The following is a 25,743-nucleotide window of genomic DNA, read 5'->3' as shown; positions in this document are numbered from 1 at the left end:
ATTTATCTTGATGTATGTCCTTATATTCCAATTAGAAATGATAATGGTTTTGTATATAGGTGTAATTGACTTCATCTATATTAAGAAATTCGATACTTAATAAGTTTGTAAGTACTTAATGGTAACAAATGTGATAATTATAATAGAACTGAAGTGTTGATACTAATCGTGATGTTTGTTAATATGTCAGTATAACAATTTTTCAGGTATTAAGATTATCATGATTACATTTAAGTATAATTTAAGCACATAGTTTTATTTTTGTCGTGATTAATCATTTTCTATCATGTATTTTTATTATTTTTTGTTTCACTAAATACTGATTAATATAATGAATATTGTTTATGAAATATTTTATGTGTGGATCATGAATTCTTAAATAAACAAAATTTAAGTACACAGTTATTTTTAATGTATTTTTAAATATTTTATAACAAATTTTTAAAAATTTGAGTGGAAGTTATATAAATAAATGTTTATTTTTGCAGGAAAGATATAACTAAAATAATTAATTGATAATTCAGAATTAAATTAATTTTTTATACATAACAAAGAGTTATGTAAATATCTATAAAAAAAAAATATTAATAAAGAATATATTATAAAGCCAAAGATTAATTATTACTTGATATAAATGGAAGACAATAAAGTATCTAAGCCAAATCCTTGGCCATATATGAACATAGGCTCACTGACCATATCATTTTTAACTAAACTGGCAACTGCTGGTATTATTTGGAGTTGGGGATATCTAAATTTAAATATAGCATGGTTAATTGCACCAATTGCTTTAGTAGCATGGAAAACAGAACATAGGAAAGACAACGAATTAAAAGCAATTACTGCCCAAGCTAGTGTTATGGCTAAAGAAAAAGAATTAATAATGAGTCGATTGGATGAATTACCATCTTGGGTTTACTTTCCTGATTTTGACAGAGCTGAATGGCTAAATAAAGTATGGGAAATGTTTATAGATCATTTTAATATTACATATTTTCAACTTTATTTCTTATATCAGTTATAATTAATTTTGTTTTTATTCTAAGGTTTTATATAAAGTTTGGCCAAGTATAAATCAGTTTGTTCGTGAACTTTGTAAACAAAGCATAGAACCTGCTATAGTAGAAAAATTGGCAGAATTTAAAGTAAAAGGATTTCAGTTTGAAAGATTAGTTTTGGGTCGTATTGTAAGTAAATTTTTATATTAGTGTAGGTATAGTTAGTTATAGTAAATATTAGTACTGTGAATATATCAATTAATATATTTAATTTTTATTTATATTTTCTTTCTAGCCTTTAAAAATTTATGGTATTAAAGCATATGATAAAAATACTTCAAGAAATGAAGTAATTGTAGATGCAGATATTATGTATGTATTAATTTGTACGAATGTCATTAGTTTTATTATATTATATATGATTTATGTAATCTAAATAGCCTTAAATGTCCAATTTTGTAGATATGCTGGTGATTGTGATATTACATTTTCGGTTGGAAATATAAAGGGTGGTATTAAGGATTTTCAGGTTAATATTTTTAAATTTATCTTCCATCAATATATGTTTATTAGCTTTATTATTTTATATATACTATTAATTCTAGATTCGTGGATTAATGAGAATAGTTATGAAGCCACTGTTACCAGCAATGCCTATAGTTGGAGGTGTTCAAGCATTTTTCTTAAATCCACCAGCTATTAATTTCAATTTAGTTGGAGTTGCAGATGTTCTTGATTTACCTGGATTTAAGTAAGAAAAATTTAACTATAAATGAATATGTTTTGTTTGTTGAAAAATATCATTAATTAACTATCTTCTTAACAGTGAGATTTTAAGGAAAACAATAGTAGAACAAATAGCAGCTTTAGTGGTATTGCCAAATAAAATTGTTATACCATTAAGTGAGGCAGTACCAGTTGAATCATTAAAAATACCAGAACCTGAAGTAAATTTTTATTTATAATAATTTATATATAAAAATAATTATCAATGTATAATTATTCAGCATATTATAATGATATCTTTTCTTTTTAGGGTGTCTTAAGAATTCATGTAGTGGAAGCAAAACATCTTATGAAAAAGGATATAGGAGTATTGGGTAAGGGTAAATCTGATCCATATGCCATTATAAATGTTGGAGCACAAGAATTTAGAACAAAAACTATAGATAATACTGTGAATCCAAAATGGGATTTCTGGTGTGAGGTATGCATAATATCTTTTTATAAGAAATCAAATAGTAATAATATTTAATGCACGTGCTTTGCTACCATTTTTCTTGTAAGTCCTTTGAAATTTCAAGCACAACGTCTTTTATGTGGTAAGAAATATTATTTTTTAAACATATAAAAGCACATAATTTACAAGACATTTGTTATTGAAGAAAACAAAACATTACACAGAACATTTTAAAATTTATTTATATCCATTGTATCATATTTATAATTGATTGTCTTATCACTTTTTTTATATGTCCTTAATTTTATTTTTATTATAAGATGTTGCTGATCTAACATTTTAGTGTTTGTTCTTAATAAATCAGTGAACTATAATCGTTTTCGTACGTATATTAATTACTGTTTTGTTTAAAGTAATATAAAATATTTATCTCACAGATAGATCAGAAGCATCTTAGTTCATATCAGTCTACTTTAATTTCATATTTTGGTATGTATGTGTGTATGTGATGTGTGATGTGTTATGTGGAACTAGTGTGCCGTGATGTCAGCCATCGCTCAACAAATTACTGTGCTGCTGTGGGACTACGATGATACCAAGGGGGATGAAAGTCTTGGAAGGTATGAAAATAGAGTAACATATACTTTTTTTTTTCATTGTATATTTGAGGTAAGATGAGTTATACAAATTAAAAATAATTTCAATAATTTTAATATTTATTGTACATATTGTACTTATTTTGTTTATTTGTTTACTATATTGGAGAATATTTACAGTTTAATTTATCATTTAATTATCACCTACATGTTCTCATTCTATATTTTTATGTGTATTACATGTTAAATTATCACCACCATTTATGCAAAATAGTAGCATGTTGGTGCTGCATTGTTATATAGTATTCATAATTTTTGATACATGATTGGTGTTTGTGTGTGTGTGTTACTTTGTTGTGTCAGCAATCACTTAATGCTTTCCATAATATGCAATAATAAAATCATAATAAATTTTGTAACATTAAAGTAAATTTAAATTTATTTATTTTAGCAGTATTAATTTTCTTTTATTTTGTTATAATTTAATTTTGTTATATTGTATTTAATATAAATTTTTAATTTTAATTATATTCATAATCCTTCTATGTGGCACATATGTATATATGATATAGTTTATTTAAAGTAATAGTACACCTGTATTTTATGAACAAAGAAGTTTATAAAATGATAATTTTGTTTATTACATTTTATGTATATCATATTATTTTCACATTATTATCATATTGACACATAGGCTGTGGTCTGTTCATGCATAATGCAGAAGGCTGTGGTATTTCTTTGGGATAAGGATGTAGTAAGCATCCCATGTGTTCAATATGATGACTTCCTTGGCAGGTAGTGGATATATTTATAGTATAATATTTAATAATTTAACAAAAATTGCAAATTTCAATTATTGCTTTAATATTTATAGATCTTTTCTGCGATGTTAATATAATTTTCTGTTTAAAAATTTTTAAAGTTGTTCAACTTTAAATGCTAACAGTATGATGTACTACATATTTACAATGTGTGCCATACATTTGTGTTTGCTTTGTTTATTCTTATATATATCTTAATAATATAATAATTTTTATGATTTATATCAATTGAAATATTTTTTTTATTGATATTATTAAGAGACATTTTATGTAAATACTGCATTATTTTGTTATTTATCTTTCATTTTGCATTTGTATTTTATTAGTATTTTATTAGTATGATATAAATTATTTTTCCAAGTTTTGTTTTTAGTAATCTATTTGTCATGTGCATAATTTTTAATTAATCTTATAAGATTCTAGTAATGATAAATGTAATCTTGAGAGTTTGTTCTTAATTTTATTTGTTAATTTATGAGAGTGATTAGGTGACTGCATTTGATAAAAGAAAAAACTAAACTAGATTCTGTGATGACAGTTTATAGTGGAAAAGAGCTTGGGAGCCTCTTACAACACGGTGGTTGCCCACCTTTTTGACAAAGACAACGCTGGTCAAGATGATCCACTTGGCAGGTATTGCTACTTGTAGCAAGTATAGTTTTCCAGGCATAGAATGCATTTGAAAGATCTTATACAGTTAGTTTAGAAGAACATTCTGTATCTGTAAAAAATGAAGTTACTATATTGCTATTATGGTGCATGTTACTGAAATATTGAAAAACATGGTAAATTTATATTATAAAAATATTACAAAATATATATGACCCTTATAATTATATTAAAATGACAATTTATGTCACCACATTACTCTTTTCATTTTATTATAGTTAATTATATATTTAAAAAGCACATGTATTTTTAAGATAATGATATTTTAAGACATTATTTACATGAATATGAATGTATATAACAAGAAATTTATTGCTTATGTGCAAAATGAATGTCAAAACATTAGGATGCATTGCTATTATTGCATGATTGCTTTATAATATGCATGAACTAAATTTCATGCATTATGGATTCAATGTATTGATCATTAATTATATTTATATAATTGTCGTTATAAACAATAAAACACATCATTTTTTTTATATTTCAAGTAAATTATACAAAGTATTAAATGTAGTTTGTTTTTTTTTGTTACATTTAATATAGAGCTACTATTGAAGTTAGTAGAGTGAAAAAGAAGGGAAATATTGACACAGTAAGTATTAAGAATAATAGCATTAAAATAGTAATAAATTTTCAACAATATTGAAAGCACTATTTTTTAGTGGGTCTCATTGGAACAAGCAAAACATGGCATGGTTCATTTACGATTAACATGGCTTAAATTTTCAAAAAATGTTGATGATTTGAAAACTGTATGTACTTTTAATAGATTTTAAATATTCATTACAAATTTATTATAAAATTTTGTAAATGTATGCAGGCTTTAATTGAAACTCAAGAACTTAGGATAACATCAATGAGTACAGCTCTTCTTATACTCTATGTTGACTCAGCAAAAAATTTACCAGTAAGCATATTTAATTGATTTAAATTAATAGTTAATGTTTAATGAAGAAAAATAAATTGAAATTATTGAATTACAGTGTGTTCGAGGAAATAAACAGCCTGATGTTTATCTTGAAGCAAGTGTTGGTGGAAATACAAGAAGAACAGCTACTATGTTACGTTCTTGTGATCCAGTGTGGGAACAAGGGTTTACATTTTTAGTTAGCAATCCAGAAACTGGTATTTTACATATAAAGGTTACATATACTTTTAAAAAAATGTTATATTTTTTTCATTGTGAAAATTTTATATTTCATTTATGTTAACTTTTAGATCACAGATGAAAAGACTGGTTTTATAGTGGGAGAAATGAGTTACAATATTTCTTTACTGTTAGTACAGAACAATCTTGAGATTGCACAACAGCCTTATGATTTGCAAATGGCTGAAACTGATAGCAAATTAATATTATCTATGTCATTAAATGTATGATTTGTTTGAACTTCTTATATATATTTATAAGTTATAATAACATTGTATTAAGGTATATTATTACAAATGCAGATTTTAAAATACGAAGAACCTGAGCCTACTTCAGAAGAAGATGATGACGATCATGATATTAATCAGCTGAATAAAAGAATCGAGCGTCAAGAATCAAATATTAGCACAGTATCGACTAGTCGTAAGTTTATCAAGAAATATTTAAGTTTCAAAGAGATATAATATAATTTTTTTAGTTCCCCCCAGTCCATTGAAAAGACAACCTTCAAAGGAATCAGTTAATAGTTTAACACGTAGTACTGGTTCAGGTACTGTAATCGTACCTGAAGAACCAGGAACTGGAGAAGAGGAATTAATTATCACTACTACTGCTCCATCTTCTGTTACTGGAAGCCCACAGTTAATTCATAGAAATCCAAATATGACATCGTCCACAGGTGAAGCTAAACTAGGTCGGATACAATTGTCTTTACGTTATAGCGTACAAAGACAGAAGCTTATTATCGTTGTACACAAAATAGCGTACGTAATTTATTAGTGTGAAATTGAATTTCACATATTAGATTATTAGATTATTCATAAATTTTTTATTATTACAGTAATCTACCTCTGCCTCAGAATGATCCGCATAATATACCAGATCCATATGTAAAACTATATCTTCTTCCTGACCGGCATAAGGAAACCAAACGTAAAACAGCAGTTATGAAGGATAATTGTAATCCAGTATTTGATGAACAATTTGAATATGTCATTTCTCAAGGTGATTTAAATAGTCGTACTTTGGAAGTATCTGTGTGTACTCAAAAGGGTTGGTATTCAACTGGAAGTAATATAATGGGTCAAGTTCATTTTAATTTGAGCGAAATTGATGTTACCAAATCATCTACAAGCTGGTACGATTTACAACCAGAGACTAAAGACTAGAAGTTCAAGAAAAGCAACTGGAGATTTGAACAGTTATTTATATGTTTTCGAAGACAATCTGTTGAATTTCCACGATGCGACTTTTCTAAACACCGATGATTTCAATCATATGGTCAAAGCAAATTTTACGCACTGCGAAAATTTTGAATAAATTTCGAAAGAGTTTAAACAGTATGAAAGTTACGAGAAAGTTTCAATGAATACATTTATAATCTAAGTATATATTTATACTTAGCCGTCCAATGTTATAAGACGTGTTTAGTTTTATAGTTACTTTGCATACAATTTTATTTCTATTTTTTATTATCTACACTTGTAGTATATTTTTGTCAATAGTAAGTGCCATTAAAATGCTAATATCTATATAATATACACAATAATAATTTTATGCATAATATTACCATAAGCATAATATGACATTCGTTATTCATAAAATATGCGACTTGATATCGTACATAAAGTTCATTAATGCTCTTAAATATGTTTTGAACTGTAAGCACTGTATGTTTAATTTTGCTTTTGTTGCGTTTAACTTAACGTTTTATTGCCTTTATACAGCTTTACTTACCATTTATGTATGTGATATATTTATACAATTCAAATAACAAGTTACCATTTAGGTAGTGTTGTGATCTGCACATTACAATATTAAGTAATAAAACTAATACAAAACAGTATCATTCAAAGTTTATTGTTAGCATAAGTTATTGAATCAAATTAATTTATAATATATACATGTTATATTTATATCAGAGTTTTTGCTATATTGTATATTGCTATATATTATATACATTTATGTTTTTTCATGTACTGGTATAGAAATGTTACCAGTATAATATTGCAAATTGTTAATGATAATAAAATATATGCATTAAAGCTGCAGTACTTTGAAGTTTTTTTTTTTCCTCTGTCATTGATCATGAAATAATCGAAATATCTCCAAGGAAACACAACAATACCAAGTAGTAGTAAATCGCATTTTTGCGTCCATATAAGATATGTAAAGTTGTAAAGTGACTAACTGTTCAAATGTATTGCATTTGATGCATTAATTTAATTTTTCGTTGCTATAAAATGCAGCGTGATAATTTTCTTCCATGTCTACCAGGATTTAATTTCGATAAAAATGTAAGTTCTTACTTTATAATGTTTTGACATTTTATACTTTAATAACCAATACATTCATTAGCTACACCATAGAGTTTCAAGTCATGATATATATAGTATTAATAAATATATATAGTAATTAATAAACGAAACACAAATATAATTATTTATGACAATTTATTTATTTAGCTCGGTCAGACAAATTTTCCTAGAAATCACCACTTTGTTAAAATACATGACGGAGTTTATTACCTATCGGAAAAGTTTGACAAAAGTGATCCTATATTCTATCCATCAATTTATGCTCGCGGAGAAGTTCAGGAACTACCTCCTTGGATTGCTTATGATGGCCAAGTATAACTTATAAGCACAATTAAATAATTGATCAATAAAATTTAATAATTGATATAGTCGTTGAAAATTAATTAAACAAAGAAAATTAGTAAATTTTGGTAATATTACCTTTTATATCAAACGAATTTTTTAGAGGTTGATGTTCAAGGCATTTTTTCAAGAAACAGTTAATGAAAGATGGAAAGCAGCTTATCAGATACGTTTAGTGAATATTAGCTTTTTCTTGGAGGATGGAACAATGAAAATTTCTGAACCTTCCATCGACAATAGTGGCCTTGAACAAGGTTTAACGGTGTATTTTCTTTAGTATTTATTATTATACTTTCTGTTAGATATATATTTTTATTATAACGAGAGCAAATTATATTTCTGCAAAATATCTGCTTTTTTGTTACTTTTTATCTTATTTATTGTTAGATTGTACTTCAGCGAATTTCCAATAAATAAGTTATATATATTTATACTTCTGAATAAATAATCATTAATATTTATATAAACAAAAACAAGTTTAAAAAAAGAGAATTAATTTATTTATTAATTAATTTAATTTATAATTTCACTTTAATTTTGCATCTAACATTGCATACATAATATAATTATGTATATAAAAAATGATGTACAGACTTTGGCTATGTTTCTTTCTTCTATCACGAATAAAATTTCATTAAAACAATTTTTGTTAAAAAAATAAAATATGTACAGGTGTCCTAGTAAGGCGACAAAGAATTCCAATGCCTGATCCAGTAAGATATAGATTCTATGATATAATCGATCTAAATATTGGCAAAGAACCGGAAATATTTGGAAGAGTATATAAAATTGTAGACTGCGATAAGTTTACAAGACAATTTTTAAATCGTATGGGAATTGCAGTTCCGGATCCGATAGAAATACCAAAAGATCCCTATTCTGAACTTCACAAGAAGGCAAGTATGACAAAAATGATGTTTACTATTGTAATCACAGTAATATTCGGCAATTGGTAAAAATTTGTAAGCCCAAACTGAAACTGATCAGTTTTGAAGATTAGTAAATCTTCCAAGAAATCTTGAAGAATTTTTTCTCTTATCGACTGTAAGTGTTAGTATATAGTGTTAGTATATATGTGTTAGTATATCTTAGGTAGGTAATACGGAAGGTCTGATTTAAAAAATGTTTCGAGAATTGTTATCTAAATTAAATAACATTTTTATCTAAATATAATGTTTCTCCAAATAAATGTTTGTTTACAATAATTAACAGAGATTAAATAATTCAGGAATTGATTTTAAAATTATTTTTTAATTAATTGTAATTCACAATGTAATCGTTTACTTACCATCAATGATAATCACAGGAAACACTCCCAAAGAAACCAAAACGGACGACCGACAGTCGTGGAGATTTTTTGAAATATGATAAACAAGTGCTTCGATTTTATGGTTATTGGGATGACACGGACAATCTTTATGGCATCGTGCATGATCTTGAAATTCACTATTTTCTTGCTGATAATACAATGGAGATTAAAGAGAACATACCATCAAATTCTGGACGAGATTCCGGTTTCATGTTTTTACGACGTATGAAGGTTCCAAAGGTAAGAACTTGTATTAGAACATAAAAATATGATTCAGAATTCATATCGATTCCTAAAGATTTTAAATTAAATATCATGTCCTTACTTTTGTCTTTTGATATGTATTAATTTTTGGTGGTCCAAAAATAGTTTAAACGTGAGTATCCTTTGTCTACAATCGGTAACATAGATATCACTTTATCTCATTATTTTTCTATTAAGAACATTATCATTTGTATTAATTATGTAATAGAATTATTTTATGGTTTTTTGTGTTCATAGCAAGTTTACAGAAACTAAATCATAAAATTTTAAACGTTATACATGTTCGAATACTTTTATGACCGACTGTGAATTACAAAGGTATTTACTTCACCAATTACCGATCACAAATAATTTTTATTCTTTTACCATACAAGTTTCCATACTTTTATCCATAGAAATAAATATTAAAATCGATATAAATATAATTTAAATTAATAATTTGATGTAAGAAAACCAAGCAATACTGTTATTTATTATTTTGCCATTTACTAAATAATTCTAATTAATTTTTAATGTAATTTAAAAAGTTAATAGATGGGTATTTCGAATATAGCTTTTCTCTGAACTTGATCCAATTGGAGGAGGAGACTATTTTACAGTTTTGAATGTTATGGGAGAAAATACGACTCATGGTTACTTTATCATCGATCCACTGAACGCTGGAAAAGTTCATAAGGATTTTTATAAGGAGAACGAGCTCGGTATTGGCGCACAAATAAATATTTTTGGCAGAATAGTAGTTATAACAGATATGGACAATTTCACCAAAGAATACTACAGGTGAAATAAAGAAAATAATTAAATGAAAAATAAGTACAAGTAACAATTGACATTCGTTCAGTGACATCTATGAGGAAGTGTGAGAAACAGAAAGCGGTTAAGAAAGGATAAAGAAGTGAAAATTAGCTGATAATTAACAAATTATACAATTTTTGTGATTAATTTATGAACTTTTATAATTGCATCATAAAGATGAATCCTTAAGGAACTTTCTAATATAATTTTCGATATAAAATTCTTCGATATTAATTAATTATGGTTTGTCCTAATCCTAATGGTTTGTCATTAATAATTATCTTCTATGCAATTAATTTATGAATTTCATGAACGCATTATAAAAACAATATTCTTGGGAATATTCTCATATCGTATTTGTTCATATTTTATTCCTAGTTTTGTTCGTAATTAAATATTATCACGGACAATCATGGCGATCGTTGTTATCAAATCACGTACACCATTAAATAATTATTAATAAACAAACTAATTAGAAACAAGTTATGCACGAAAATTACATGAGAATGTTGTCCGAAGTTTTTACTTTGCGATGAAGCTATAAAAGTTTATAAATTAATCACAGAAATTGAGTAATTTGTTAATTATCATTGCCGGAACTTCTCTGTCCTTTTCTAACCTTCTTCTGTCCTCATCTTTCACGCCATCTTTGTTTAGACGACCTCCTCGCGCATTCTATGTTCCTATTACTTTTCCGACCATTCAGTCCAAAATCATAGATGGCGCTGGGGGTATGTCTCTTGAACATTTATCCTTGTATACCTTATTGAAGGAATTATCGCGGTATGAAGGGGTTGTATTACGGGCATACTGAGTTTATTTATTAACAGATTGCTGCGCATTTTGGACATTTTTTTAATCCTTTGCTATTTGTACAATAACAAAAGGAGATACAGTTATTATCTGTAAATTGCTAATAATTTTAACAATTTATGTTCACTAATAATTATTAACTAATATTATTTATTATTATTCATTATTAATTAATATATCATTGTTTACATAGAATTTGGACAACATAAAAGTCGACACCAAAATCATCGCTCAATAGATCTCATCTTTCACATATATAACATATACACATTTTCACATTCTTTTATACTAATCGCAGGATTATAAGTTTGAGTAATGTAAATGAAATTACAAGTTAGTCATATCAATTAATTAATATATTTAATTAATATAAAATAATAAAATAAAATTAATTGTATTATAATGTTATATACAAATTATGTATTTGATACTTAGACGTTTGGAAATTATTATGATACAGCAATTTCGATTACGGATTAGTTTTCGGAAATCTCTACAATTCTCTTGAGATCTCTAATCTCTACAAAAATTATTAAAATTCGTGTTGAACAGTGTAATTATTAGAAGTTCAAAACTATTTATATATATATATAATTTAAAGCTGCTTAAAGCTATTAAAGACCTACCTACGCAGCAGAAATAATATCAAAATATTTATATACACTCAATGAAATAAATTAAAAAATATTTATATATTATTCGTATATTCTATATTTATATATAACTCGAATAAAAAGAAATAATATTCTTGTCCCCTTTCTACCGCGTTAAAGGAAGAAATACGGCATAGACGACTTCACGCCCCTGGAAAGACCTCGAAAGGGCCATGAGATTTGCGTGAAAGTGGAAAAATATATTCCACCATACAATGGTTTCGGTTCCTACGAAGATTCCCTGGGAAATTGTTTCAAAATGATACCGCAACCACCGAAAACAGATATGGTCAAGTTCCTCCATTACGACAAGTACGTTTATTTCGAAGCACGAGTCGCGAATTTTTATTTTCACTGTTCAGTGGCTAATCACGATTTTCGCGTTCATTTTCAGACAAGGCTTTGACAGCTACGTTTTGAGATTCAAAGCCAAAATGATATCGGATATACCTGAAAATCAAGACAGGCAGTTCATCATAAGAGTTTTCCTCATGGACGACACGATTTCTATCTTCGGATTGGCTAAGAGGAATTCAGGTGAATATACTTTATTTTAGACGAATATCACTGGTTATTGCTATTACTGAATTTAGTTAATATTACCTTTCACCGAAAAATTTTTGTGTGAATGTGTTGTAAGGATTTTGGTATATATACCACTTTCATAATCACTGATATATCTTTCTGCGGCACAGGATTCCAGATAATAAAATAGACCCATGATGCACAGAAATTTTATTGCGTTTTAAATGAAACAAAATTGGTATATTTTTACTAATAAAGAAATCACATAATATAAAAACATAAAAATAATAATAATTTAATTGAATTTGCTGTTATATATATATATAGTGAGACACAGAAGTATTCGTATTGGCCAGCAAAGGGTCCGAAGTGTTGCAAATTTTGGGCCCTAATAAAATAAATCAATTACGTATATTGTATATTCTTTTATTTCTATGCAAAATTAGGTACACAATTAGCAGAACATCCGTAATTTTTATAGAAATTTAAAAAAATATTCCATTGAAATATTAAAATAAAATTCTTTTCAGTTGTACATATGGAATCTTCCATATAATATTTACTTACAATTAGCTAGAACATTTACTGATAGAAATTGAGAAACAAAGAAATCATTTGCGAATTTTTGTATATTATATATCTTATTATATATATGTATATATACCTCAGAAGATACAGAATATACAAAAAAAGAAATATATATATTAAAAGTTTCTTTATGTAATTTATAATTTTATACATATATATAAAGTTTTCTTCGAATACTGTATACAAAACTTAATCTTATCTATTATCCTACTATAAAATCTTATCTGCTATAGTATTTTATATTATCTATATTATCTACTATACCACTATACTACTTATAGTACTACACTATAAAATTTATTCTACTATAATAATCAATACTATAAAATCTTATCTACTATAAAATTATTAATCTTTATCTATGGTAGATCTCAAAAGACAAAGAATATACACGAATACTTCTCCGTTCCATATTACATTCGATGCAAGATAGTAATTATGTTAAATTAAATTTAATTATACAATTATACCTACATAATTAAATTCCTCCAAAATATCCCGAATATTTTCGTGACCTCATTCATCCCTAACTCTATCTAATATTCCTAGCCAATAATAAAAATTCGAGTTCCCTATTTTTATAATAGAGAAAGGTCGATCTAATACTTTGTAGATCTATGACCAATTGATATATCATAAACGAATGATATATAATAATAATAAATAATTCCTATTTTGCTAAAAAATGGTAATTATAGCAATCTAAATGAATGCAACCCAAAGTAAACGATAAAGTCCTTTCTTTCTAAATTTTGACTTGGACCACTTTCATAATTTTCATTTCATATATACATTTACACGTTGACATAGTAGAATAGGCTTACCCTAAATAGACGACACCAAACCCATGTCCACGCCAATGCTTCATTCCAATGTCCCATCCCATTTGTTCCTGATGTATCCTATTCAAGAGATACCGCATAATCAGGACACTTGCAGCCGATAATGAAAATTCGTGTACTCTATCTTTATAGCAGGGAAGGTGGACCCATTACTCTATGACCAATCAGATCCGCATTCCTTCTGCGAGCCATCTTCTTGCAGCCCAGTATTTTCATATTTCGCCCACCTATCTGGTTTCCATGTCGCGACGTATTCTCCATCCATGGGGCATCCTCTGCCCATGGAATATACCCTAATTACAACTATTCGTTTCACTTAAATCAACGACGACCTTTTCTCATCGATTGTTCCCGTTCTTCTCATGCTACTTACAGGTTTCAGACGATGTCCCTTCCAGAAGAGAATGCCGGTGATGTTGCCTAATCAAGAGGTATTTGTAAGCAAGAAACCGGATTATTACAAGCCGGAGGATTTCTATATTGGAGCACGTCTTAACTTGAACGATTTTATCTTCGAAATTACCACAGCCGACATTTATGCTCTTCGTTACATGGAGTTACATTGCGATAAGGTCCAATAATTTATACAGGTTTCGCTGTTTTACTGCTCCTACAGTTTCGGGCTTTAAAACGCGCGATTAGTGTTCCCTTACAAATTCGACGTGATAAGCTGTTGAAATACGAACGTTTGCTTTTTCTGCCGATTTTTCAGTTCCCGAAAGCTAACGCGAAGTTAATCATGGAAAAACTGCGGCAAACATTGGAACCGGTTTACAAGGAATTTATACAGCTTTACGCACCAGCGAAATCAATTGGCGTGGATCTTCAAGAGCTGCCATATGAAAAACTCAGGTATCTCGTCCTTCTGTTTCATCGGGGCTAGAAATATTTCCTAAGTGCCTCCTCGTCCAGCTTGCCGCGAGGTATTATGGCATCCTGTAAATAACCTTATGGATTTTCGATTTTCGATTCGTCCCGTCTGCTTTCGGATACGCTTCACTTTAACTTTGCAAAAAGAAAAACAAAAAAGGACGAAAAGAAACGAACAAAACAAAAATCGGCGATTTTTTCGTTACAAAAGAATAGTAATTCGGGGGATTTCTGCCATAAAGTCGAGGATATTTTTAACCCTTTGCATTCGACGATTTTTTTGACTAGAGAAGAGTAGAAATTCAGAGATTCTCTACTAAAAAGCTGACGATACTTTTCTGAGTAGTAAATAAAGAATTGTATAATAATAGAATTGTAGAATTATTTGATTTCGATACCTCGCACACTATTACATTACATTAAATTTGATATATTAATTAATATCGATCTTCCAAATTTTATGAAATGGTCACTGAAGGTCACCTCTCGAGTGCAAAGGGTTAAAATGGTAACTGAGAAATCGTATGCAAATTAAGACGTGGAATTATTTTACTTCGACATTCCACGCATCGTTGGGTAATTTTCAATTTGATATTTTAATTAATGTCGACATTTTCGACAATCGGCCTTCCAGAACGCGGTGCATCTTTGATATAAAAATTACTGGAACGGAATCGACGAAACCAAAATTGCTCGTGATTGGCTGTTGGCAGCTACAATGTGACTGTATGCTAAATATTTAATGAGAGTAATGATAATTAGATAATAATAATAATAATTATAATAATAATTAATGATAATAATTAATAATAAATAATGATAGTAATTAGATAATAATTAATGATAATTAGAAATGATGTTAAATATTTGTTTTAATTTTTTAACTTTAAACAGTGTAAATACTATAATTGAATTATAATAATAATTGCAAATGTAAGTAACGTGTGATGAGCAAAAATATGAAATGTTAGACAATATTTTATTTTCATTTTAATTTTATATTCTCATAAATATACTATTAGACGCGTGATATCACACATTTAAAATAAATACGATATTTAATATATATAGATATAATTTTAGATATAACATAATTGCATTGACACACCGTATGTATCAATAACAGCAAACCTGTTAATTATTTGTGCTTTAATATGTTATTTTTCAGTTTTGTGAACAAATTTTACCGCATTAATTGCCATGAAATTTCAGGGAATCGATATTGAAATATTCAGAAGGTAAAATAACAGAACACGAAATAATCACGATTGCTCGACACTATTCGGCTCATGAGAAACCAGAGCCTCACAGTCGAGACTATATAAGGTAAATAATCAACATTGCTGAAGACAATAATGGTATAATATTCAATGAACATTATAAAATTAGTAATTGCCATATTTTTTCTTTTTAGGCAGCTGATTCATACGGAACTTTTGCGAAATTTATGGAATGGTCTCGATCGCTTGGAAGAGGATCTACATCATCATGATAGAGAGAGGACAGGATTTTTACCACGCGATACAGTGTACACAGTGCTTCGTGGTTCTAAAACATCCCTTGACGTGGAACTTTTAAATTCTATGCTGAATCAGTATGTATATTAATAATAGTATATTATTAATTAATTAATAATTATATATTATTATCAATATGAAACTGTTAACTTATAATATAAAGGATCCTTGCTTTAAAATTAAAATTAAATTAAAAGGTTCTAATTTAGAAGTCCCAATTAGTATATCTATTTTATGCTAATTTATAAATATTTTATTTTTATATATTAGGAGTTTAATGAATTTAATATAATTGTTTTTATATATTAGCAGCTTAATGAATCTAACATAACAAGTTTTAAGTTAATGATAATTAAGTTAATTTAATGAACATGAAAGAAGAAGACAATTGACTTATAGCACTCAGCAATATTAAATAGCAATATTAATTACACTCAGTAGAATTTTATTTACAACATTTCTTTCATTTTATTTTAATTTTACTTTCATCATTAGTTTTGTAAATTAACAGATAGTATTATAGTATCTATAGCATATATTATAGTATTATTATAGATTAACAGATAGTTAATAATTTAGTTCTGTGTTAATGCAGTATCTTATATTTTATAAATATGTCGATTATTTGTAATTTTAATATTTCATATCCAAAATTTCTGGTAGAATACCCTAACGTGTGAAAATTGATAAAACAGAGAAATAAGTATTAATTAATTACTAATTATATATTATTATCAATATGAAACTGTTAACTTATAATATAAAGGATCCTTGCTTTAAAATTAAAATTAAATTAAAAGGTTCTAATTTAGAAGTCCCAATTAGTATATCTATTTTATGCTAATTTATAAATATTTTATTTTTATATATTAGGAGTTTAATGAATTTAATATAATTGTTTTTATATATTAGCAGCTTAATGAATCTAACATAACAAGTTTTAAGTTAATGATAATTAAGTTAATTTAATGAACATGAAAGAAGAAGACAATTGACTTATAGCACTCAGCAATATTAAATAGCAATATTAATTACACTCAGTAGAATTTTATTTACAACATTTCTTTCATTTTATTTTAATTTTACTTTCATCATTAGTTTTGTAAATTAACAGATAGTATTATAGTATCTATAGCATATATTATAGTATTATTATAGATTAACAGATAGTTAATAATTTAGTTCTGTGTTAATGCAGTATCTTATATTTTATAAATATGTCGATTATTTGTAATTTTAATATTTCATATCCAAAATTTCTGGTAGAATACCCTAACGTGTGAAAATTGATAAAACAGAGAAATAAGTATAATTAATATTTGACTTTCATATTATAAAGTTAAAGTATTTGCTTATAGTTTATTTATATATAATACTTTGCATGTAATATAAAAATTCAAATGTAATTTTTATTCGTATGTTGATAATTTTAAAGATCACTCTGAATAATATTATTTATTGAAAATAACACAGCATTCATAAAAACGAAGAGGGAAATTTGGATTACAATGATCTGCTGAAATTTATGAACATGAAAATAGATCCTCTTCCTCCTGCAGTGCCAATAAACGTCAAGGTACTTTTACTTATTTTTCTTATTCTAGTTTTATGCACATGGTGCATTTGAGTACCATAACTTTTCATATAATAACGTAGTATGTTTTTAAAGACAGCAATGTGTGTAAAATATTCTTTAAATTATATTATTTTTGTTTAATATCATCTAGTATTATTATTTATTTAAAAATTTTCCATTTAATAATTATATTTCTAAGAGCAATAATCATGAGAGTGAATCATTTTCCAAATTATACTACTTATATTTAATAATATATTTAAAATCTTTATTCCTTAAATTGTACTAAATTGATTTAAATTGTTGTTATTACCAAAGAGATAATTGCACAGGTATTTCCTATTTCGTCTAAGAAATTATAGAAACATAATTTATAAATGAAAGTGAAAAAAGAAAACTGTGGATGAATGAAATATATATATAGTATATACATAGAATAGCTATAGCAGTATAACTGTGCAAAATATATTTCTACAAGCAAAAATAAATCGAAAAGGAAAAATAAAGTTTTTTTCGTTTGAAGCCTCATTTTCGAGAAAATTAAGTTTCAAAATTCATGGCGCGTGCATGCATACGATCATACACGTTCAATATGGCTGCTATTAGAGCGTCGATGATCTTAATTTTAAACTCGATTTTTTCTAAAACGAAACTTTAATCGAATAAATTGTGTTATACATTTTCGATTTATTTTTGCATGCAGAATAACTTCTATTTAGTTATATCATCTTATCTCAGTCAAAACTTAATTAAATGCACGTATATTCGACAAATTTTCGAACTAGATCATGTAGTATACATCATTCAGTTTTTACATTTTGTAATTAGGTATTCTTCAATTCTTATTTCATCTAGCATAAAACATTTACCTATAAATTTATAATCAAATTTTGAATACGTTTACAACAAAAATTAGTATACTATTTTCTTAATTTTTATTTATAAATTACACATCCACAGTTAATTGAAAAAGAAAGAAAAATGAAAATACTATGTACTATTAATTATTCATAAATCTTTTAGGCGGTACTCTGGTGGGCATCAGAAGAAGGACCAGACTATGGAAATACCATAAATTGGTGTGCTTTTATAAAAGATTTAGGTATCAGCAGCGAAGAAATGAATGAAGATACAAAATCTCAGAAAATGCAAATTGCAAATTGTAATTTATAAGTTTCCCTTGCATCTAACAACTTTTTACCACTTTACTATGCACTCCTAATATTTTGATCATAATTACAATTTTTGCAAGCACATTTTGTACCCACCAAATGCACGCAATGTGTGTATCGTGAAAATATAATAATCGAGAGTGTCGAGGTGAATAAAAGTGTGCTTCTCTATATCAAGTAATATTTATTGTAGAATATAACTTTTAATACAAACTACGTTGAATCCAGCAAATTATTTACATTGCGACTAACCACTCTATGTCTAACATGCCGCTAACAGTGTTATCAATTTTCATGCTCGTGTACCAATATTACCATTTCTCGGATCTTATCGATATTTAATCATCTTTCGCAACGATACTTCAGTATTTTGGAAAATATTGACAACACCATGCTATACTGCAGCGTATCGAAGACATAAATTTCAATAAATAGCGGACGAGATAAATAAGACTTTTATTACGTTTTTTTTTTTTTTTAATTTTTTCTTTTTTTAATATTAAGTACTTTCTAATTCAACGTTCTCGTCATCGATGATTCGTTCAAGTTAATCGTTAATGATTCATCTGCCTGAATCGTTCGTACATTTTCGACGTTTTTCGATGAAGTTACTATGGTCTCTAAAAGCAACTACAAACATTCGTTCCAATCGTATTATTATCCAATCGAATTTCAAATGTCCACGACAGTTAAATGTATCACGTAAATAAGTTTAATTGTTTAAACGTATCGGACAACTTTACGGTTCATAGGGCGCCCCCGTGCGAACAATGGTTTAAATGAATTTTCGTCATTCGAACCTAACCAGAGTGGATTTTGGTTCGAGGTTGCTATGAATCTGTGCATTCATTTGCACTCGTAGGTTTTCATCACCTTCCTGCACGTCTTGCATTTCACGTAACAGCAGCTGATATACTTGCAGTCGCATCTTTCTAAAACCTCTTCGGTTTTAGTTATGTGGCCACGACCACAACAGAGATACTCGCAACCTTCGTATCCAGTACTGCTGCCGTTACATTGCCTGAAATAGAAAAACGAAACGTATTATTAACTGTTCTAAATTACTATTAACATCGTAGGTTACATTGGTAATATTATATCAACGGATTCAAAACGATTCTGTGTGCAGAAATAGATTAAAACTGTAGAATAAACTTTATCAATTTGAGGTTAGTTACGGAGGAAGTTGCTGTACGCATGCGCTTCAGCCAACATGTACAGTCATCGGTCATAATTATTCCAACGACGACAGAAAGTTGACTCGAGTGATTAGCATTGTTTTAAATTATATGTAATTATATGTAAATGACGTTAATATACAGGGTACACTCTAAAGTATTGTACAGGCTAGTGAAAGGTGATTCTCTATATAAAAATAAATCGAAAGTGTTGGTTATCGAGAAAAGTTCATCGCGTATGCATGCGCTTCGGTATATAACGTGTAATAATTATTCGAATGACCACAAATTTGGATAGTTTCAAAAATTAGAATTTGTAAGTATCTAAAATGGTACGACGAAAATGAATAAATATACTTAATTATATTTCCATCTCAATGAAAACCTATATCTTGTCAAAAACAAAGCTACTTGTTTTTAGTAACTTTCTAGTAACTAATTTTTTAGTAACACATGAAAAGTTTGAAACCAGTTATCTTAACTAATTTTACACCTGCAGTTAATACAATTAATACATTTATTACTAAAATAACGTAATTATAATACTCTAAAGTATAATGATTACTCGATAACGATAATAAACGTCGTACTACATTAGTGCAATAATGCAAACTACAGATAATACGATTATCACAGTCTAAAGATGTAAAGAGAGCATTATATTACTGTTCACAAGTAGCCATTAATAATCTACAACTGTTACACGTTTAGCATCACTCATTACGTTCATCGCGTCGTTCATGACTACCAATGAATATCACAGTATCAGATAAGAAACTCGCGTCTTAACATCTCAATACAGACCACTCGAAACGCAAGCAACCTAACCTAAATCACGTCCGGTGCAAAATGAGTCGACCAATAATTTTTCCTTCCCGCAGGAAGAAATAAAATTACTATGTCGAATATTATTCGATATGCCTTCGTGGGTTTTAAACGAAATCGTTAACGTCTCAATATCCATCGCTCGATCTTCCATCGCGACCATGGCAGTTCCACGAAGGCGTGCTTCTGGTAACAGGCAAAACGGAAGAGGTCCCAGAAGTCGTCCCGCTTGTTGCAGCGCGCATTTTACACGGGCGTAGTGTTAAGAAAAAAGGATTTCGAAAAGTATACGGTGAAATGGTCGAAGGCGTCCCGTAATAAACATTCGCCACGCCCACTTTGTATAATTATTCGGAGGGAGGGGGGTTATAATTACCGGTTGTAAGCTGTAACCTGGCAGGCCAGGCAGTGGTGGCCAAAGGAACCTGGTACCATATATTAGTCGAGGGAAATGAAATATTAACGTGTCCAAAACTAGCATCCGATTAGCCTACGAATTGCTCGCGAGTTGGCTTCATCCATTAGAATTCTATTTTTCTTCCCCTCCTTCTTTCTCTTCTTTTTTTTCTTGATCATACGTGGAATTGAAACGAACACGTTTGCTCAGAGGGGATTATCTCGGAGAAAGAAACTAATAGCGATCGAGTTAGGAGAATTTTCTTGGCCGAATGAAATATCCGTTTGCGTAATTAAGAGGCTGTAAAATTAATCGAACGTGTTCCCGATATTAATTTCTCTTTGCTGCTGTTATCTTCAGTCGTGTTTATCGCTGTTTATGTTTATGTGATAAAGGATTGGTGTACTTTGTACATTTAAGATTCCACTTTTTTATCGCTTTATAGACTGTGGATATTTATTAACAGCGATAATCTATCTTATTCCTTCATTGACTTCCCTATAAATATTTAGATTAGTCTAAATTTCAAAATGAGTGAATTATTAAAATTGCAAATATCGAATGCTTTATAAAAATCTATTATAAGATGAAATGTAACGTGTTAAAAGACAGAATTATGTATATATTTTTATATATCAATCTATTTACAAACTACAACTGTATTCTTTCTAACCTAGAACCAAAAGTGAATTCATCAATCTGCAATTAAATGCTAAATGTTATTTCTCAGAAAATCAACACAGAGAAAGAAGAAAAACAGAAGATCCTCTGCAAATTAAGAAGTATTTCAATCATCAGATAAACTCATAAGGAACAAGTAACCGCCACAAATGATCACGGCGAGGACTATGTTCGAGTGCTAATGATCATACTGACGATATCGATCGATCGGCGTCACGATGCAAAAGAAATCGTGTCGATTTTTGTTTAACAGCACGGATGCTGCTTCGAGGCATGATTTATAGATGGAACTAAGCGAAACAAAGCACCAGGGGGCCGAAAGGGTTTAGCCTGCTATCCCAGCGCCATCTTCCCAGAACCAGTCACCGTTCCCGGAATGCCGTGGGTGATCTTAATTCACGAACACCGAGGCGTGAATAATTCAGGGCGACGAAGAAGGCTCCTTTCGCCTTGCCGCCGGAAAATCCGTAGCGAATGCAATCACCGACGAAAGAAACATCTTTCTCCCTTTATTTCGGGCCCTCCCGCGCGAGCGGCCATTGTTACACGGGGAACCCCCTACGGACCACACGGAATCCTCTCGTTAAGAATTAACTTCCGATACATTTCTTCTCCTTTTTGACCGTGATAAATATCGTTAAGCGGAAATATTTCGTTAGCCTTGGTATTTTTATGCTTGTTTTGCAATGTCCTTCTTTGCGAATTGGGCAAGACAAACGATGTTTGCGTTAAGTTCTGTGTGGAGGTGGGAAGAATTTACGAAGGAAGGATGTATTTACCGATTTTAAAAAGAGATATGAAATATTTGAAACAATAACGTACATAGAGAGAAGGAACGATATGCATAATATTTATAATACATTTATCACAAATGTGCACATTCGTTGGTCACGCAAAAATATTCAAAAGTAGCGTTTAATATTAATCGAAAGAGTCATTAATTACAAAATAAGAAATTTTGATATCGCTTTTATCTATTCTTTGTTATTTATGACGGACTTAAGAGTATTTTCTACTGAACTCACTAGCGCCACCATGACCCACATCTCCAATGCGCGTACTGCAAATATCGTACTATTTTTCAATTTTACTGATTTAATGTAGGCATCGTCTCCTTAGTATGTACACCATATCGTTTTAAACATTCCGGTTTAATATACATATTTCTATTACTATTTCTATTACTAAATAGCATACGTCTACGCCAATAAAATCACCATCTCTCTACGCAAACTATTAATCTATCCTCGGAATTCAATCGAAGAAAATAAACTCGCATAATTCACGTATAAATCTATACTTGCACCTAACAAGACATTAAAATCCTTCTCACTGATCAGCAAATTCTTTTCGGATATCCCTATTTCGCGCGAATCGACGTCGCTTTCTAGCGAAGCCTCGTGACCAATAAATTATCCACGAACATATTAATTCCTACTTACACAAGCGATAATTTAAACGCGAGTGGAAGGACTATCTTCCAGCGGACACTCCTGATTACACATCCCCAAGAATTCATTGAGCCGGACAAAATGGATGGAAAGCCGCGTTTCCAACGGGACACGAATTCTACCAAGGTGTCGCCATAATTAACGTCAACCTGCACACACGGCACACGACTTTCAAGTAGTCAAATTCTAAGCGAACGAGGATTCCTTAGCCTCGAACCACGGTCAGCAGGGGTATCGTTAAAATATCGTAAAACAGAGGATTTATTCGGTTTGAGAGAACAGGTTTCCCGATCGGGCTGGAAAAATGAGGTCCCGCCCTATCTCTCGAGGTCTTCTCTCATAGGTAATTACCGGCACAGTCGCATAAATAAGCGTGTATCTGGCTATGCCTAAGATAACCGAGATCGAGCCGAGGAATTCGTTGTGTGTGGCTGTTACACAAAGGGAACAAGCCGAAGGGGGATCGTTGGCGGACGTGCAGGATGGAAGCTATTTTATTAGCGCGAGATAACGATTAGTTGACTAGCTCGGGGACAGAAATAAATGCCTCGATCGAATCGGATCACTGATCGTAAACCGTTCTGAAATATCGCGCCTGTGATATCTGCATTATGCATCGAGCAAGATGTCCGTCGGTTTTTTCGCCAGCTCGTCTGGCGATCTTATTATTTTTTTGGATCGAGGAGCAGGTGATGGTGTAGAGGCGGTAGCGAGGTATGGTGACTCCTCGTCCACGGTCTGGAAATGTCTGGTGGTTCGTTGATGTCTCGAATCGTAAATCGTCCAGCGTTACTCAAGTGAATCTCTCGTTTAAAGTGACGTTGCGTTTATTTTCATGATGAACTGGAGGTGTATAATACGAGAAGGGAAATCCTGTTGATGTTCGTAATTTGTAACCGATGGATCAGGGGTAGTGGTGTGAAGTGTGGATTTTATGGAATTTACTTTTTCCTTTTTTGAGGAGGGGGAGATGTTTTGGAATTTTTGTGATCTTCATAGATCACGAAGTGGGATGAATATCTACGATTTATGCAAATTTATGAATATATATTATTACTATTTATTATTATTATGTTTTTTTCTATTCTTAAGGTTTAGGTTAGGTTTAGGTTTATGTAAGGAGTTTATGTAAATTTATATTATTATTGTTATTATTATTTGTTATTGTAACTATATATACATTTGACAAATTTGAAGTTGCTTTATGCAAATAGATTTATTATATTTATTATTGTTACTGTTTTTTCTATTCTTAAGGTTTAGGTTAGGTTTAGGTTTACGTAAGGAGTTTATGTAAATTTATATTATTATTATTATTATTATTACCTGTTATTGTAATTTTATATAAATTTGACAAATTTGAAGTTGCTTTACGCAAATACACAAAGTAATCCATTTAATGTGTTTAAAAGATTAGAAATGGCTGTATACTATAGTTTATGTTGTGCATAAATTTATTTTTTTGCTTTTGGATATTTTAAAAGAATTTACTATTCTATTTAATTGTGTGAAAAATGTATTATTCAAATACAAATAATTTCTTTTCTGACAATTGTTTCCTCGTTTTAATCGTAGCTTTTAATTCTAAAATAAATTTTTAAATTCAGAATAATTAAAAACTGTCATCGATTATTTATATCTATTGGATCATCAGCTGTATCGAAGTAATTTTTCGTAAGTTTTAATGTTACTTTTCGATTCGACGGATTCAAAGGAACGTGGTGTAAGCTTTATCGGAAGATTACACCGATTCGCGGGGTTTCGTCCTCTTCGCCAATTTAGAAATGAATTGATCACTAAGGAATTGCTTTGGTACAAAGTTTACGACCAGCTCATTCGGTTTTATTGCACGCACTTTTCTCGCGGATACTTGGATTCACGCAATCTTGGCGAGGGAAGATGCAATGAAGGGTCATTAACGTTGTCGTAACGTGATTTTACGATTCACTTGGTTATTGGCGAGTATACGCTTTCTTCCTCTTCTTTCTTTTCTTTATACGGTATCCTTTTAGAAAAGGATTTCAAATGAAATACGATAGAATAAAACCATCGACACTTCGGTTTATGGATGCACCGAGAGCTTACGCCTGCTTAAATATGAGCTATCGATGTGAAATATTCAAATATGTTATACAATAATATGTGAAATACATTTTGCATAATAATATATAAAATGCATTATGCAATAATATATAACAAATGTAACTAACAAA

General features: G+C 29.3%; 3 protein-coding genes across 3 annotated transcripts in view; 2 read left to right on the top strand and 1 right to left on the bottom strand.

Moving 5' to 3' along the window:
- The first annotated feature begins 600 nt into the window (after window positions 1-600).
- Window positions 601-6,708, top strand: Esyt2 (extended synaptotagmin-like protein 2). Its single transcript, XM_017905729.1, has 16 exons — window positions 601-955; window positions 1,047-1,187; window positions 1,294-1,370; window positions 1,461-1,527; window positions 1,604-1,749; window positions 1,825-1,945; window positions 2,035-2,205; window positions 2,713-2,798; window positions 4,811-4,859; window positions 4,930-5,019; window positions 5,088-5,174; window positions 5,251-5,409; window positions 5,486-5,638; window positions 5,717-5,837; window positions 5,893-6,178; window positions 6,256-6,708. The coding sequence occupies exons 1-16, from the start codon at window positions 635-637 to the stop codon at window positions 6,581-6,583; spliced, it is 2,403 nt and encodes an 800-aa protein (XP_017761218.1). The 5' UTR covers window positions 601-634; the 3' UTR covers window positions 6,584-6,708.
- Window positions 6,709-7,657: 949 nt separating this feature from the next.
- On the top strand, window positions 7,658-18,999 carry LOC108551524 (EF-hand domain-containing family member C2). Its single transcript, XM_017905727.1, has 14 exons — window positions 7,658-7,711; window positions 7,880-8,044; window positions 8,178-8,328; window positions 8,747-8,970; window positions 9,381-9,623; window positions 10,201-10,427; window positions 12,029-12,220; window positions 12,303-12,445; window positions 14,239-14,435; window positions 14,576-14,715; window positions 15,946-16,059; window positions 16,148-16,327; window positions 17,724-17,826; window positions 18,850-18,999. Exons 1-14 carry the CDS (start codon window positions 7,658-7,660, stop codon window positions 18,997-18,999), a joined length of 2,283 nt encoding a protein of 760 aa, XP_017761216.1.
- An 845-nt stretch (window positions 19,000-19,844) lies between these two features.
- The window catches only part of LOC108551530 (protein Wnt-11b), a 40,746-nt gene continuing 34,847 nt past the window's right edge, over window positions 19,845-25,743 (bottom strand). Inside the window, exon 5 of the mRNA XM_017905737.1 lies at window positions 19,845-20,019. Within this exon, the coding sequence (XP_017761226.1) occupies window positions 19,845-20,019 (175 nt within the window). The remainder of the gene's footprint in view (window positions 20,020-25,743) is intronic.

Source organism: Eufriesea mexicana, unplaced genomic scaffold (genome assembly GCF_001483705.2).
Source record: "Eufriesea mexicana isolate 0111107269 unplaced genomic scaffold, ASM148370v2 scaffold4395, whole genome shotgun sequence".
In the NCBI taxonomy this organism is placed as follows: Eukaryota; Metazoa; Arthropoda; class Insecta; order Hymenoptera; family Apidae; genus Eufriesea; species Eufriesea mexicana.
This window is presented reverse-complemented; position numbering and strand designations above follow the sequence as displayed.

Bases quoted from the DNA above. Each gene is read 5' to 3' on its own strand.
- Esyt2 (XM_017905729.1), top strand. From the start codon at position 635: ATGGAAGACAATAAAGTATCTAAGCCAAATCCTTGGCCATATATGAAC. The intron at 956-1,046 runs GTATGGGAAATG...TTTTATTCTAAG, and splicing joins GAGCTGAATGGCTAAATAAA to GTTTTATATAAAGTTTGGCC. The intron at 2,799-4,810 runs GTATGAAAATAG...CATTTAATATAG, and splicing joins GGGGATGAAAGTCTTGGAAG to AGCTACTATTGAAGTTAGTA.
- LOC108551524 (XM_017905727.1), top strand. From the start codon at position 7,658: ATGCAGCGTGATAATTTTCTTCCATGTCTACCAGGATTTAATTTCGAT. The intron at 7,712-7,879 runs GTAAGTTCTTAC...TTATTTATTTAG, and splicing joins GATTTAATTTCGATAAAAAT to CTCGGTCAGACAAATTTTCC. The intron at 14,436-14,575 runs GTCCAATAATTT...CCGATTTTTCAG, and splicing joins TGGAGTTACATTGCGATAAG to TTCCCGAAAGCTAACGCGAA.